The 16831-nt window shown below is 44.2% G+C and overlaps 1 protein-coding gene across 1 annotated transcript in view; it reads left to right on the top strand.

Annotated features, from left to right (window-relative positions):
- The first annotated feature begins 8641 nt into the window (after nucleotides 1-8641).
- The window catches only part of rap1gap2b (RAP1 GTPase activating protein 2b), a 51195-nt gene continuing 43005 nt past the window's right edge, over nucleotides 8642-16831 (top strand). The window contains exon 1 of the mRNA XM_030069186.1: nucleotides 8642-9016. Within this exon, the coding sequence (XP_029925046.1) occupies nucleotides 8973-9016 (44 nt within the window). The 5' untranslated portion in view covers nucleotides 8642-8972. The remainder of the gene's footprint in view (nucleotides 9017-16831) is intronic.

Genomic DNA, 16831 nt, shown 5'->3' with positions numbered 1-16831 from the left:
TCGACCACCTTTCATCCAGTCACCTGCTGTAATCCAATTACTGCACTGGAGTTACATTTATTTTTTTTATATAATCCAGGGCTACTCAATCCGCGGCCCGAGGGCCGCATGCGGCCCGTGCGTCATGTAGAAGTGCAATACAGCCAGATGGACAAGTGCAATTTACCTGAGCATTATCTATTATTTATTATTGTGCAATATATCTGTGCATAATTTTAACCTTTATTTGTGCCCTTTTATGCTGATTTTTGGTGCTGCAAACAAAATTTTGTTGTGTTTTTATATGCAATGACAATAAATATCTATCTATTTATGGGTGGCGGGAGGCGGTGTGTCACCACCCGACACACCTCCTCCCGACTGAGAGGCCTTGATTTAATGCATTGAAAATTGAACAAATTCACTTGATCTCTTAAAAACAGGGGAATTAATTAAAATGAGCAAAAAACATAAAATAAAACAAAACAAGACATAAAATAAATCATTAAAAAAACACACCAGAAAAATGACCAGAAATTAACCCAAAATGTAAAAAAAAAAAAGGTTGAAAAAGGTACCAGAAAATTAGACAATGAAAGTAAGCTGTATGTATAATTGTTAAAATGATATATCGCAGCTTTATTAATATAACTGTGATGTTCACGATAACTAAAAATCATCCCAAGGCACAGCAGTGTTGTGTGATTTATTTTGAATGAAACCCAGCTGAAACACACGTGAGCCGTCAGTCCAGGGGTTCATCAATTAATTAAAATGAAGGAGCAGAGGAAGACTGTGTGTGTGTGTGTGTGTGTGTGTGTGTGTGTGTGTGTGAGAGAGAGAGAGAGAGAGAGAGAGAGAGAGAGAGAGAGAGAGGGAGAATAAATATGACATTAAGACAGGATGCCTTAGAGCCTTACTGCAAAATAATATTACAGATAAATTTAACTCTCAGAATTTTCACCTTTTTTTTCCTTCTTAATTTGTTTTCCCATAAATTTATGTCTTTCATCTCAAATTTGTTTTTTTTTTTCTTGGAATATCACCCTCCACTCCCCTGCCAGGCACCATACTTATTTTTCCCCCTAAAACGGCGCTCATACATCGCCGTAAAAATACCTTCTTTAATATCAGAAAAATCATTTCATCATTTTGCGCTTGAGAACTTTTTTAGGTTCATAACACGTTCAAAGTAAGCCCCGCCCCTGAACAGTGATTGGCTAAGAGAGCTTGACCTCTCAAGTGTCTGTACATGCACAGTGTGTGTGTGTGTGTGTGTGTGTGTGTGTGTGTGTGTGTGTGTGTGTGTGTGTGATGGCCACCTGCCTCACCATCAGAACACAGCGTCTCCTCTGCTGGCAGGCGGCAGGGATCACGCCAGCTCTTCCCATATGCTGCATTTTCTGTTGTCTCTTTTCTCTTACACACACACACACACACACACACACACACACACACACACAGCATATTTATAGAAATCATATAGAACCAGGAGCAGCAGTACCTCTCTGATTTGAAGCCAAAAGGCATTTCAGCCAGCAGGGGGCGCCAAGAATGTCAGCAAGAGCCATTTGTTTTTCCATAGGCTGCCATTCTAATCTATAAATGAATGAATGAATGAATGAATGACTGAATGAATGAGAGTGGAGGCCTGAGAAGGTGAGTGGCCAGGTCATGTGAACTGATCGCCTCACGCCTCGTCCTCGAACACGTCGTGAGAAACTGATCAGACTCCAGATATTGATCAGGAACTGGACTGTTCCTGTCCATATTTCTGCTGCAGACAGGATTATAAACTGAGATTATAATCCATGGCTGTGAAATGCTGTGAGTGTGAGCAGATTAGCACTGGCATTGAGGCTCTGTGCTGCTGACTGGCTGCAGAACCACAGGAGAACCAATCATCTGCTTCCTAAATGTTCCACATTTCCTTCCTCTGAGCTCAGAGAAATGTGGAGCTTCTGAAGCAGCGGAGGAGCAGATTATCATCTACAGAGCCGACACTCTGCTCGGCCTCTGCAGCGCCCCCTGCAGGAGGAGCAGGATTATCATCTACAGAGCCGACACTCTGCTCAGCCTCTGCAGCGCCCCCTGCAGGAGGAGCAGGATTATCATCTACAGAGCCGACACTCTGCTCGGCCTCTGCAGCGCCCCCTGCAGGAGGAGCAGGATTATCATCTACAGAGCCGACACTCTGCTCAGCCTCTGCAGCGCCCCCTGCAGGAGGAGCAGGATTATCATCTACAGAGCCGACACTCTGCTCAGCCTCTGCAGCGCCCCCTGCAGGAGGAGCAGATTATCATCTACAGAGCCGACACTCTGCTCAGCCTCTGCAGCGCCCCCTGCAGGAGGAGCAGGATTATCATCTACAGAGCCGACACTCTGCTCAGCCTCTGCAGCGCCCCCTGCAGGAGGAGCAGGATTATCATCTACAGAGCCGACACTCTGCTCAGCCTCTGCAGCGCCCCCTGCAGGAGGAGCAGGATTATCATCTACAGAGCCGACACTCTGCTCGGCCTCTGCAGCGCCCCCTGCAGGAGGAGCAGGATTATCATCTACAGAGCCGACACTCTGCTCGGCCTCTGCGGCGCCCCCTGCAGGAGGAGCAGGATTATCATCTACAGAGCCGACACTCTGCTCGGCCTCTGCAGCGCCCCCTGCAGGAGGAGCAGGATTATCATCTACAGAGCCGACACTCTGCTCGGCCTCTGCGGCGCCCCCTGCAGGAGGAGCCCACACTCTGCTCAGCTGACTCTGTTTAGCCCAGGTTCAGCGCTCCACGTCGCCCCCTGCAGGTGAAAACAGATGCTGGGAGGTGGAACTTTTTTTTTTTTCCATAACTTTATGACTTGTGAGCTTTTCCTTTTAAATTTACCACTTTAATCTCAGAGAATATCTGAGTTTTTTTTTTTTTTTCTTTAAAGTTGGGATTTTAATCTTGAAGAGTTTTTATCCCCACTCCTCCCACGGCTCTGTGTTTTTCTCTCTCTACAATGGCCTTAATACGCCGTCATAAAACCCTGATGGCTGCTCTCTGTGTGCTTTCAGTGGTAATTTGATGTTAATTTATTCAGTATGCCAGCTTTTTCACAGGGCATTAAACACACACACTTACACACGCACACACACTTACACAGATACATGCAGTTTTTAGCATCATGTCTTCAATGTGGGATGTGTATGTTCTCTCTTTTTTCTCTATCTGGTTGTCACCTGTATTCAGCTCATTAGAGTCACGTTACAAATGCAGATTATTGTTTCATCACAGCACAGCTGATATTAACAGCACTCGTCTCCGCAGGCCGCCTCAGAGTCACTTTGAAGGTTTCGCTGGAAATCCTGAAGGTGTCAGGTGTGTGTTGGTGGTTTAAATCTGCTGCCGTGGTCGTCGAGCAAGGACGTCTGTTCACTCTGACCAAAAATATAAAAAAGGTCTTTGACTCCCTGCACATGCACCCCTGAGCTGGGGGCTGGATCTGCTGGCCTGAGCGGGCGTGAGGTCGCCCTCCTGTGGAGGAGAAGGAGGAGGAGGAGGAGAAGGAGGAGTAGGAGCAGGCAGTGCCGGCTTTACCTGTGTTGGCGCTGTAGACAAAATTACTCCCTTGCGCCCTTCCATGCTCTCCTTCTCTGAGGCCGTCCTGGTCAGAGGTGAGGGGCCGCCAGGTGAGTGCTGCCAAAACTAAAGGTGACCGCAACTTCACTCACCAATAAACAGCCATGTGACATGAACCCTGTGTGGCTTTGGGACATGTGGTCGACTTAATGATTTCACATGTGATTTTCATGTTTTTCCACCCATGATCTGCGACCACATGTGATCACTTCACTTAGAAAACTATTGTCTACATGAGTCCAGTCACAGGAGAGAGTGTGGAATTAATGTGAATCTGACATGTGACTACATGTGAAATAAGTTGTTTTCACATGTGAAGAAACTAGTCACATGTGATAGTGTGGAATTCACATGTGAATAATTAATTTTTTATTTCAGACACACAGTCCATATGACAATTAAAAGTAAGTAAGTAAGTAAAATTTATTTATATAGCGCTTTTCCCAGAGAGAACTCACAAAGTGCTTTACAGGTTAAAAATACAAATGCTCAAAGATAATAAAACAATATAAATGCGATACAAAGAAAATAAAAATACAACAGACGGCAATAAAAACAATATAAATATAAATATAAACAGTATGAAAAGGTGATGCTAAGAAAATAAAAATGCAATAAAAAACAATAGAAACAATGTACAAAGGCGATACAAGGAAATACAAATACAACAGTGGCGTAATCCCATGGGAAAGCCTGTCTAAACAGATGTGTTTTGAGCCGCTTCTTAAAAATGACAGAGGTCACGGCTCTTAGGTCCGGTGGAAGCGCATTCCACCATCAATCAAATAAAAATAAAAAATAACAGACAAAAATGAGAGGAAGTACATTGTACAGTGATTAACCATTAAATTACCATTAAATATATATTTCATATATATTTACAAGCTACAGACAGCAGGGCACATTTAAAGACAAATGCAAATCACATGTAATTTCATTTTATTGTCTCGTGGACATTCTACTTCAGAGGCGAGTCACGTGTGAAAATGCCAATCCCATATGATTTCCTGTGACCAGTTTTCTTTTCACATGTGGAAAATTACAGTCATGAAAACAGCAAATCACATGTGAAACGTTAAAGTTCACATGCAACATTACTTTCTTGTCACATGTGAAAAGGTGAGTTCACATGTGAATTTTGGCAGTCACATGTGAAAATGTCGTGGTAATCTTCCCCAACCTCTTCATTTTCCTGAATCACAAGCAGATTTCTTTGGAATGACCTGGGATCTGTGCTGCTGGTCCTGTGGAGCAGAGCAGATGGAGCCACATGCAGGAGCAAAAACAGGCACTAACAGGAGCTGTTGTGAGCAACAAGTGGAGAACAGGAAGATGAAAAGAAAGGTGGCATTTTAATGTGCATTTTGCATCAGTTGAGTTGCACAAGCTGAAGCTTGAACTCGCAATCTTCGACACCGAGGCCTGGCCTCTACCTCACTGAGCTAAAACTCCACCTGCAGCTTCACAAACTGACTGAGCCAATCACTGACCTGCAGGGCAGCAGCCATCCATGTGTAGAAAGGCAGATTTTAAACAGCTGTCAAAAATTCAGTTATTAAGACAAAAATCTGAAAATACACATATTGCATCTAGACAGCATGGAGATGTTGATCATTTGTTTTTAAAAATGATTGATTTGCTCCATAAGTGAAAAACTGATGTTTAAAAATGCCATTGTTGCATTGACTCCAATTGTTCACGAGAGCAAAATTCAAAATGCTGTCAAAAATTGAGTTTTTGAGATACAGTTCTGAAATTTGCCACACATCATCTACCATGACTCCAAAATTTTGTCAATTTTTTTCATGAACATTGAACATTTATTTACCAAGAATTTGCAAGTGTATGTTTACAGTACCGTTCACAGTCAAACATTTTGATGCACTATAGGCTCAATTTTTGATCAATCAAAAATCTGTGAAACAACGTTTGAGTAGGACAGTCTGAAGATGCTCTGTATCAATTTTTGTGTCAATTGAGCAAAAATTGTGGGAGGAGATAGGTTTAATAAGTTTTACAGTTTTTGAAAAAAACAGAGTGATGGATTTCATAATTTGCAATAGGTTTAAATGAACAAAAGTTTCTTTATTATTGGGGCTACAGTTTGGTGAAAGTTGCAAAGCTTTAGCACATATGGTTGATTTGTTATGAATTTTCAAAGTTTTGAAAATTAGAGGCTTGCTGTAGCGCCACCATCAGGACTATTGGCTTGAGTTTGCATCTGAGGTAATCTGGCAAGGGACTGGACCTTTGTGCAAAATTTGGTGATTTTTCGTGCTTGGGAAGTAGGACTTCCACGGAAGAAAGAAAGAGAAAGAAAGAAAGAAAGAAAGAAAGAAAGAAAGAAGAAGAAGAAGAAGAAGAAGAAGAAGAAGAAGAAGAAGGAGAAGGAGAAGAAGAAGACACAGGAATACAAGAGGGTCCTGGCAGCTTAGTTTATTTACCAGAGGTTAGTGGCAGGTGAAGGCAAACTGAGCACAGTGGGGACGCATCGATGACGAAGTGACGATAAACTGATCTGAAAGCAAAGCTTCACTACAAACTGAGCTGACTGGGAAACTGGACACACCTGGAGAAGGGAAGGGACACAACAAAGGGGACAGGTTAACCACCCAGCAGGGCAAAACTACAGGTGAACACGAGGGAAACACCGAGCAGGAACAGAACTCAAACAAAGAGAGACCTCAGTTGTCTCAGTTTTTTGGACCTGTCCCGTTGTGTGTTGGATCCCCACCGCGGCCAGCTCTCATTTCGACAAACAGCGTGGATTTGAGGTTGGACGTTGTCCTCTGTCCAGACAGCCAGCAGAGCCCTAATGTCCTCATTTGACCAGGACTGCCACTTGGTCTCCATTTTTCTTTTCTCCGTTATTTTTCTGCTACAAAAGTGCAAACTGTGGTCGGATGATCATTGGTAACCCAAAAACCCAGTGGTGGACACCATCGGTGTGGAGGGTGGTCCGGGGGTTCAGGGAGGCCATGAAGAAGGACTTTTGGTTGGTCTCAAAGATCCATCAGACTACTCAAGGCCTGACTTCAACTGAGGATGTGTTCGGACACTGAAAGGAACACTTTGAGGATTTCCCTAAAACTGTCTGACACACCCTCCATGGAGGAGGCAGAGCCAGAGGAACCCAGGGATCGTCACCTGGAAGGGATCCACCCTGAAATGCTGAAGGTTTGGGATGTTGGCTGGGCTGTGACGGCTGATTAGGAGGCACCTCTGATTGGGAGGAGACCCAGTTCCAGGCGTCGGGGTCGGTACATCCCACCTGGCCTGGGAATACCTTGGGAACCCCCAGGAGGAGCTGGTGGATGTGGAAGGGAAGAAGACATCTAGGCTGCATTTACATTGCAAGTCTTGATGCCCAGATCGGATTTGCTGCCTGAATCCGATTTTTTTTACTGTGCGGTTACACGTATTTTATCAAGTGACCCATATCTGATTCACGTGATTCCACTTGCCTACAACATCTGAAACATCGCGCATGCCTTGGAACACGGCTTTATCTCTGTAGGTCCCTTTTATTTTCTCCTGAATTTTCTCCTCTCCCCAAAGACTGAGAAGACATCTGACCTCTTCAACTGACCACTGGGCCGAATTTTCCTCCTCATCTCTCATCTTTCTCTGCAGGTTAGCCTCCATGTTCAGTCTGTTTACCGCGTGTTCACTATTAATGCGACAAAATAAGCTAATTGGTCGCAGATTTGATGACGTTAGAGATGCAACGTGTAAGAAAATCCGATCAGCCTGTTTACACGGCGGTGGCATTGGCACATATCCGATACATATCTGATTTATTTCCACATATGAATGAGGCCTGTATCTGATCTCAAAATATCCGAATGCATGCGTCTTTTTCCTGATTACACTGTCAGCGAGCAGATCCCATCTGTGCCACATAAGAGCAAAAAATCGGAATTGGGTCACATTACATTGGCAGTGTAAATGTAGTGCTAGACTGTCTTCCTCAGATTGATAACACCATGACCCGCTACCCACAATCCGCCATCCGCGACCCGCAAAACCAAAATTAATATCTTGTTCGCATTCCTTCAAGATGGCGCCATTATGGCTCAACTACGAGAACGTGGCAAAGAATAAAAACAAAACGTATCCATAACTAATCATCAAAATGACAAAAATTTGGCATAGCCACCTAGCAAATTTATTGTTGCATGTTTTGCATGACTATGTGTACATTAAACCACCGATTTATGTGTGAATAATTATGAAATGACGGGGAATACTCCAGGAGATAACTTCGCCTCAGCCGGTAAAAAGACGACTGCTGAAGGGCAACGGCAAGTCGGTCAGGACAAACAGCGAACAAACTCATACAGGATCTCCAAACTTAATGTAATGGTCAACGAGGAACTATTAACATGAAACTGAAATAAACATTCCCAACTTTTTTGACTGGGTTCCGTAAACAGCAGAATATCGATGGATGGAAAAGGAGTTTACTGTAAAATATTTAAACCTCTTCCAATCGAGATTTAGTTCAAAATTAAATTAAGGAGACATTTAGATGATCCTGATCTCACCACTCAGGTTTTCAATTACCAAGCCCTCCATAACTGGAGCTGTTACCTCTCACGGCCACTTGGGGCCGCTAGCGTGCGAAGCTGCCTCAAACCCCAACTCGTGCGAAATGCAAGTCATGATTGCGTAACAATTCCACAGACGGACGGATGCAGCCATCCATTTAGCCTGATATATTATATATGAGTAACTTTTTCTGAGCCTGCCAGCTCCTCTGGTGCTTTTACTGCTCTGTCAGGACGAGTGAGCGAGAGAGGTAGACAGACAGAGAGAGAGAGAGAGAGAGAGGGAGAGAGAGGAAACACCATCTATATACCGCTCCCCCTCTCCTTCCCTATTCTCTCTTGATGTCTCACGCCCTCCCTCGCTCTCTCCTGGCTGTGTGCACTGAACTGAAGTGAGACAGCAAGAGAGAGAGAGAGAGAGTGGAGGGGAGAGAGAGAACGAGGGAGAGAAACATTAAGAGACTCAGCAGGAGGATAAGGAGAGGGAAAGAGAGAAAGACAGTGAAAGAGAGGGAGTGAGGTAGAGAGAGAGAGAGAGAGAGAGAGAGAGAGAAAGGGGTGGCGAGATCAAGGAGAAACGGTTACAACCGTCTGATACGAGTGTGTATTTATAGATGGATAGATGAAGAGATAGAAAGGCAGCGGAAAGCAGGAGGGAGGAACGAGAAGAGAGGAGAGAGAGGGGAGAGAGAGGTAGAGATACAGCGAGAGAGAGAGAGAGAGAGAGAGAGAGAGAGAGAGAGAGGCTGACAGACAAGAATCCAGACACAATAAGAAGACAAAGAGATAAACACAGGACAGAGAGAGAGAGAGAGAGAGGGCGAGAGACCATGCTGAGGAGGAAGAGAAGCGTGTCGTTTGGAGGCTTTGGGTGGTAAGTGTGTGTGTGTGTGTGTGTGTGTGTGTGTGTGTGTGTGTGAAAGAGAGGGAGAAAATGGTCATTCCTGCTATTTAAAGCAGGTAACTGAGACTTGGGGTCGGGACGTAGCTTGTGTGTGTGTGTGTGTGTGTGTGTGTGTGTGTGTGTGTGTGTGTGTGTGTGTGTGTGTGCATGTGTGTGTTAGTGGGTGCGTGACCTCATCACTTCTCTTACTCACACATTTGTGTTGGAGTTCATCTCCAGTCTGATCTGTGTTGCACTGACATCACCATGACATCAGGGTTACATCACGCTGGATGTCGGGATTTAAAGGCTCCACCCGCGACCCGCGACCCGCAGCCCGCGACCCGTCACCTGTGACCCGTCACCCACTACACACTAAACACACAACAGCTAGGCGTTACCAACTAAAGGCTGCCCGTTACCTGAACCCGATCTGCTGATTCTGGGCTCAGATCAGCAGGATCTCCTTGTTCCTGAATCCCATGTCAGAGTAGAATCTGCTGAGGGGATCAGCTGCAGGCCTGAGACACAGCCAGCAGGGGGCAGCACAGGTGGAGCCGCGGACGAAAAAAAAAAAAAAAAAACTAAATAAAAGCTAAACAAGAAAACTGTGCCCAGGTTATTTCTCAAATTTTGTGGCTTTATAATCTCAGAATTGTGAAGGTTTTTCCTGATAAGTATGTAAGTTTTTTCTCAGTAATTTACCATTTTAATCTCAGAGAATATCTGATTTTTTTTTTCTTGGAATATTGCTCCCTTTAATGGCCCTAATATACCGTCACAGAACCCCCTATATTACCTGAATGAAACTCAGCAACGTTGTTTTCTATGAAGTTTTAGGACTAAAATGTCACCTGGAGGCTTAGTTTGTGTAATTAGCATAATGTGCTAATTATCAGGTAAAATGAAGAAGACATAAAAAATCGTTCCAGGCTTTTCTTTTTCAGGCTTTCAAGTTGAATGAGAATGTATGGACGTATGTAGCCATGCAGCCATGCCCTTATTAGCATAATCATAAATAACAGCGCCATATTTAATGAAAAAAGTGAAAAATGGTCAAAACTGGCCCAGGTTGGCTCTTTTGAAAGATAAAAACATGATGATTGCAACACAAACTGAGCCATTTACATAATCTAGGATATATTCTCTGAACACAGGAAACAGATTAGTTTGTTTCAGGTTAACACAGAAACACCTGGGACAGCAGCCACAGCCTGGATGAACCATTCAATAAAGAAAACACACCAGAAAAATAGATCTCTGAAAAACTAATATATTACTAACCCTAACCCTAATAATAATAAACTTTATTTCTATAGCATCTTTCAAAGCTAGAGTTACAAGGTGCTTCACAAAGTACGGCACTATACAATATCAGAAGTTTTAAAAAAAAAATGACAAGAACATCGACACAGACAAAACAGAGATTTCAAGAAGTGGTTAAAGAAAAAACCAAATATAAAAAAAAAAAAAATATATATATATATATATATATATATATTTTTTTTTTTTTTTATTCCAGACAGCAAAAACAAGTCTCATCTGCTGAGCAAGACACACATGAGCAGGCTAAATGTATTGCTGCTGTCCTAACATGCATCATATAACATACATGACATCATACAAAAATAAAAGGACAGAATATAAACAAACAACATACAAAACAATAAAACATTTAAAAAAATATATATATATATATGTATATATATATATATATATATATATATATATATATATATATATAATAAATATAAAAAGAGATAAAATCCATATGAAAGCAGAGCAACATGAAGACATTTGGGTGTGCAGGATAATAACACCTGTGTGCAGGTGGGCTCTCTGATGGGAGGGGTCAGGGGGTTCTGCGATGGGGGCGGAGCCAGAGCATGTGCTGATTGAAAGGAGATCAATAGACTCCAATAGACTCGGGTTCTGTCAGGAACACGAGGCCGCCGGAGCGCCGGGTTCACGTTCTGTCTCACAGAAGCTGACAATGTCTAACCCGCCGGCGTCGCACATTAACCTCCTCCTCAGATCAGCAGGATCTCCTTGTTCCTTGGACAAAAAGGAAAACTATTTTTCAGAGTTTTGTTTTTTTTTTTGTAAATCTGTGACTTTAATCTCTGAAATGCTGAGTTTTTGTCTCAGACTATTTCAGAATATTACGCCCCCCCTCCATGTCAGCAGAATTTCCTGGATTAAAGTCATAAATTTATGAGAAAAAAAACTTGGATAAAAGTTTGAGGTTTTTTTTTTTTATTGAATTTCTTAACTTCAGGATATTAACAGTATTAACAATATTACCCCCCGTCCCCCATTTTTTTCCTCCTACAGTGACACTAATTCGCCGTCATAGAAGCACTTTTATTTTGAAGTACATTTCCCACTGCAGTGTGTGAGCAGCACAAAGGAAACTATGGAAGCCTGTAGGCCAATGTAATGTAAGCGTTTGTAAAGCGATGTGCACAGACGTGATTACAGAAGGGTCTCGGGTTCGAGTCCCAGATGAGCCCCCGCTCGTCACGCCGGCCTCGTTCATGTGGGCGGAGCCTGTGGAGAGAGGATGTCTGTGTATTAGGACTAAATGATATGTGGTTATCATGACGTTATGCAGATGAGCCTGCGGGATGTTAATATCTCTAAAGGCAACAAAATGGACTTCATCACATTTAGAGACACTGATCGGTCTGCCCTGATCAATAAAACGGCTGCATTTTCTACGTCCAGCTGGTGTTATGATGCTGCTTTTGGAAAAATGCTTTTTTTTCACTGTTTCATGTAAAATTTGAAATACGTGGGCGCCCACAGTCGTATCGCAATCCAGATGTTTGGTATGAATGTTGAGGTGTGAAACCTGGTCGGTGTCGTGCAGCCCTCACCTGTGTAAAGGCAGAGGGCTGGGAGTGGGCGGGGCTTATACCGGACGTCACGTTGCAGTGGACGTTCCAGCAGCAAATTGATTCAGTATTGGCATGTAATTAATCATGAAATATATTTCCATGTTCTCTACTTTCCTTTTCCATTTCCATTCTCTCTCTCTTTTTCTTTAATTCTGAAGTAAAATGAGTTTCATGAACTGTCCGAGCCCGCCGCCGCCACGCCTGCCTGACCAATCAGTGATCGTCATTTTTTACAATCACAGTTTGTTATAGCTGCACTATTATGTTTATGTCTCCTTCTCTCACTAACTCACACACACACACACACACATACACACATACACACACACACACACACACACACACTGTAACATGAAATGTGAATCAGCTGCAAACAGAGGCGAGGGCCGCTTTGCTTTCATGGCAAATCAATACAGGAATATTCCAGGTATATTCCAGGTATATTCCAGGAATTTTCCAGGAATATTCCAGGTATATTCCAGGCATATTCCAGGAATATTCCAGGAATATTCCAGGGATATTACAGGAATATTTCAGGAATATTACAGGAATATTACAGGGATATTCCAGGAATATTCCAGGAATATTACAGGGATATTCCAGGCGACAGTGAGAGACTTGCTGTAGTTTCTGCTCCCGACGTCAACAAACTCTCCTGCCGACGCCGTGACATCCGTTGGGTGTTTACAGCTGTTGCCATGGCAACATGAATCACCCGAAAACCCTCTGATTTGCTGTGAACCAGAAGGCCCACGCCGGGTCTACCTGTTCAGTTTCTATGATCTAATTATTAATCAACTTGTTACTTGGGTGTGTTAGCAGGGTTAGCACGGCGCAGTGGTCGGGTTTCTCCAGCAGATCAGATTACAAGATTAGATCAGATTATGATCATAGCATTACTAACATCTGAGCTGAACGATGCGTTTGTCTGAAACTGGCTGGAAAGAAAAGATGGAATCCTGAAATGCAAAAAGTTTAAATTTAACCTCACATTTTTTTTCTCCAAAGTCTCTCTGAAACATTTTTCGATCCGACTGGATGGAAGCGTCTGGACGCGTCCTGCCCATGTGAAACAGAGCAGGCCGAGTTTCCACGCTGCAGATTAATCTTTGTCAGAGTCTCTCGGCTCTGCGGTTAAACAGACGGACAAACGGTTAATAAACAGTCGGTCTGAAAACAGAAAGTCCTGCGGAGGCCGGGGTCGGGGTCAGGGTCAGGGTCGGGCGGGGCTGCAGATCTGAAGTTCTCAGAGGATCCGGAGGCTTTTGAGGCAGTTTGAGGAGTTCTGCTTCGTTTGATCTGAGCAGAAAGCAGGTTTCAGCCGTTTGGCCTCGCACCGTCACACAGAAACATTCATTATCAAAAACAACAAGATAAAGGGCTGCGTGTACGGCGGCGTATCAGGGCCGCTGTACGGGAAAACTCTGAGAAAAAACTCAGAATTTACAAGACTAAAGAGGTAAATTTACAAGAAAAAACTCACAAATTTATGAGGAAAAACCCCTGAAATTTCTTAAATTATAAAGTCACAAATTCGCGAGAGAAAAAAAGTCGTAAATTTAGAGAACAAATCAAATTTTTGAGATGATTATCAAATTCTCTGAGATTAAAGTGGTAAATTTGTGAGGAAAAAAAAACTCACTTCCATCCAGAAACACTTTTTTTCACCTGAACTTTCATTTTTGCACGAGCGATCCGCGGTGAACACATAGCAGGACTGACTCTAGAGGCGCCCTCTAGTGGCCAGACATCCTGGTTCATGTTCTGGGTTTTAGCCAAGCAGCTCAGCAGAGAGGCAGCAACTTGCAACGTCATCATTATTTTCAAAGAGCTGTTTTATGTTACGGGCAGATCTCTGCAACAGCATATTAGATGCAAACTTGTGAAAAATTTGTGATTTTTTTTTCGTAAATTCACAACTTTAATTCTTTTATTCTTGGAATATGAGCCAGTCCCCCAGCGTTTTTTTTTTTGTTTTTTTTTTTTTGCCCCCACAGTGTCAGAAAACAGGAGGGCACGTCTGCAGTGACTTCCCCTTGAAACCAAAGCAAATTAATTTGATTTCTTAAAAAAAAAAAATCTGACATCAATCCAGCATCACTGATCTGACACTGAATGTAATTTTCTTGTCATTTTTAAAAATATTTTTGCTGATTTTCTGGTCATTTTCTTGTAATTTTTTCCGTTTTTTTTTTTTTTTTTTTTTTTTTCCTTGTTTGTTAATCACCTGTTGCCTCATGTTTCTGACAGAGCTCAGGTGAATCAGTTCAGGTGTCAGAGGGTTAAAAACTAAATTTGGCAAAGCAAACATTGCCTCTCATCTCTTCTCCATCTTTCTTTAAATGGTTATTTTTTTGCTGGGCGGGTGGCAGCTGCTGTTTGCCGCCCTGAGGATCACAGCACTGTAACACCCGGTTTCCTGCCGGATCCTGATACTCAGCATAATCTGGTGTCTGGTTGCCATGGCAACGCGGTGACTGGTACAGGCGGCGCTCTTCAGTGATAAAGCAGGTTCACACCTTCAGCTTTAAGTTGAAGATGTGCCGTGAGCTCTGCTCCTCACTGCAGCTCCTCTGCAGGATCATCCACAGTGTTTTAATCCACAGCGGATTAGATAATCTGCAGGATCAGGGTCTGACCAGGTGAACTTCACCCTGTCTCAGTCTCAACCAGGTGAGCTTGCTGACACAATAAATAACAAAAAAAATATATTCCCACAGATATTTCCCCCGGTCGATCCTCAGACAGTTTCTTTGTGATTTGGTGACGTTTCCACTCCGGCTGCCTTCACCGTGACGGGACGCCGCGCTTCACTTCGCCACAGATTTACCTGTGACCCGAAACTCAGGAGCAGCTCCTTCCAGACACACCTGTCCCACCTGACTCTGTCCCCCCTGACTCTGTCCCCCCTGACTCTGTCCCCCCTGACTCTGTCCCACCTGACTCTGTCCCACCTGGACGTTGCATTCACTGACTCTGTCCCGCCTGGACGTTGCGTTCACTGACTCTGTCCCGCGTGAACGTTGCGTTCACTGACTCTGTCCCGCGTGGACGTTGCGTTCACTGACTCTGTCCCGCGTGGACGTTGCGTTCACTGACTCTGTCCCGCCTGGACGTTGCGTTCACTGACTCTGTCTCGCCTGGACGTTGCGTTCACTGACTCTGTCTCGCCTGGACGTTGCGTTCACTGACTCTGAGCACTGTCGTTTTTCATGCTTTATCAAGCAAACGTGTGTGTAACTTTGTGTTTCCGCCCTGCGGCACTGCTGGGACGGTGTCTTTGCAGTGCTGGAAGGTTTTGACAGCTTTGTCCCATTTAAGGGGCTCGTGTTGTGTTCAGGGACGCCTCACCGTGCCGAGCTGCCAAACAGGCTGATGCTGAGCCGAGGGTTTCTCTGTTTTCCTGGTTGGAGAGAAAAACTGCTTCCATGTTTCAGATGTTTCAGGTTGAAACTTCCACTTGACCTCATTTCTACTGTAAACACAGCATAAACATATTAAATGTGTCCTAAATTTGGATGTAGTGACACGATCAGTCGATGAATTCTTTGATTGAAAGAAAATGAATTATTTTTGTCATTTATTTGTTGTCTGATACCAGCTTCTCCTCGGTACACACTCCCATCACACTCTTTATTTTTCACTCTAAATGATTCATCTAATAATCAAAAAATAATGGATAGATAATAAATGTTTTGCTGCAGTTTTACCTGGATGTCTTCTGGAGACGTGTTCCGTGGTCGTGTTTGTCTCGTTGGGTAACGCTGACTCTCGACTCGACGCTGACTCTCGTCTCGACGCTGACTCTCGACTCGACGCTGACTCTCGACTCGACGCTGACTCTCGTCTCGACGCTGACTCTCGACTCGACGCCGACTCTCGTCTCGACGCTGACTCTCGTCTTTCCTCCCACGGACTCGCTCGGAGTCTCGGAGGACGGCGGTCGTGTCGAAGGCAGCCGAGCGCCTCGGGCGGCGGCGGCGGCTGGAGGTGTGAAGGACGTGCCGAGGTTCAGGACGTCCTGTTCGTGTCTCACCCTCAGCCTGAGGCCGTCTCACGCCGCCGCCTTCGGGTTCACGTCTGAAAACGGGACGGATCAGCGCCGGCGGCCGCGTCGACGCTTCGGGCTCCACGACGGCGAATTAGGGCCGAGGCAGAGAAAACACTTATCGAGCCAGAGGAGAGGAGTCATACTCAGAGAAAAAACACTCTGGATTTTCAAGATTAAAGTCGTAAATTTACCAAAATAACACGAGTAACAGTTTTTCTTTTCCTTTTGGTCCACGGCTCCACATGTTGGAGTTTTTTCTCTTCGCTCTGTTGTGAGTTTTTATTGTGCAGCTTTTTCAAACTGGTTTTTACACGATTCTCTCAGGTTGGATTTGTGTTTGTGTGTTGAGTTCAGTGGGCTGGTGTGTGTGTGTGTGTGTGTGTGTGTGTGTGTGTGCGTGTGTGTGTGTGTGTGTGTGTGTGTGTGTGAGTTTCTGTGCAGTCTGCTTTTATGGTTTGATAACTTTCTGACTGTGCGACAGTCAGACCTCCTGTCGTCCGTCTCTCTCTCTGTCTCGCCTCGCTGGATCAGCCTGTCAAAACCTACCCAGCGCCGTGTGTGTGTGTGTGTGTGTGTGTGTGTGTGTGTGTGTGTGTGTGTGTGTGCATGCATGCGTGTGTGGAAACTCTTACACAAGCCTCCTTTTCAATCATTCACCCTCTCTCCCCTTATCCTCTAGTATCTCTCTGTTCCCTCCTCCATCTCTCCCTCTCTCTCCCTCTCCTTCTCTTCCTCTCTCTTTCTCTCTCTTTCTCTCTCTCTCTCTCTTTCTGTCCTTCCTAAAATAAATCAGTGAGTTTCATGTGGAGCGCTGCTCTCCTCGTCTCCTCTCCATCCTCCCAGCGTTTAGACAGA

The sequence above is a fragment of the Myripristis murdjan genome, chromosome 14 (assembly GCF_902150065.1).
Source record: "Myripristis murdjan chromosome 14, fMyrMur1.1, whole genome shotgun sequence".
Classification (NCBI taxonomy): Eukaryota; Metazoa; Chordata; class Actinopteri; order Holocentriformes; family Holocentridae; genus Myripristis; species Myripristis murdjan.
Note: the sequence above shows the minus strand (reverse complement) of the source record. Positions and strands in the feature narration are given on the sequence as shown.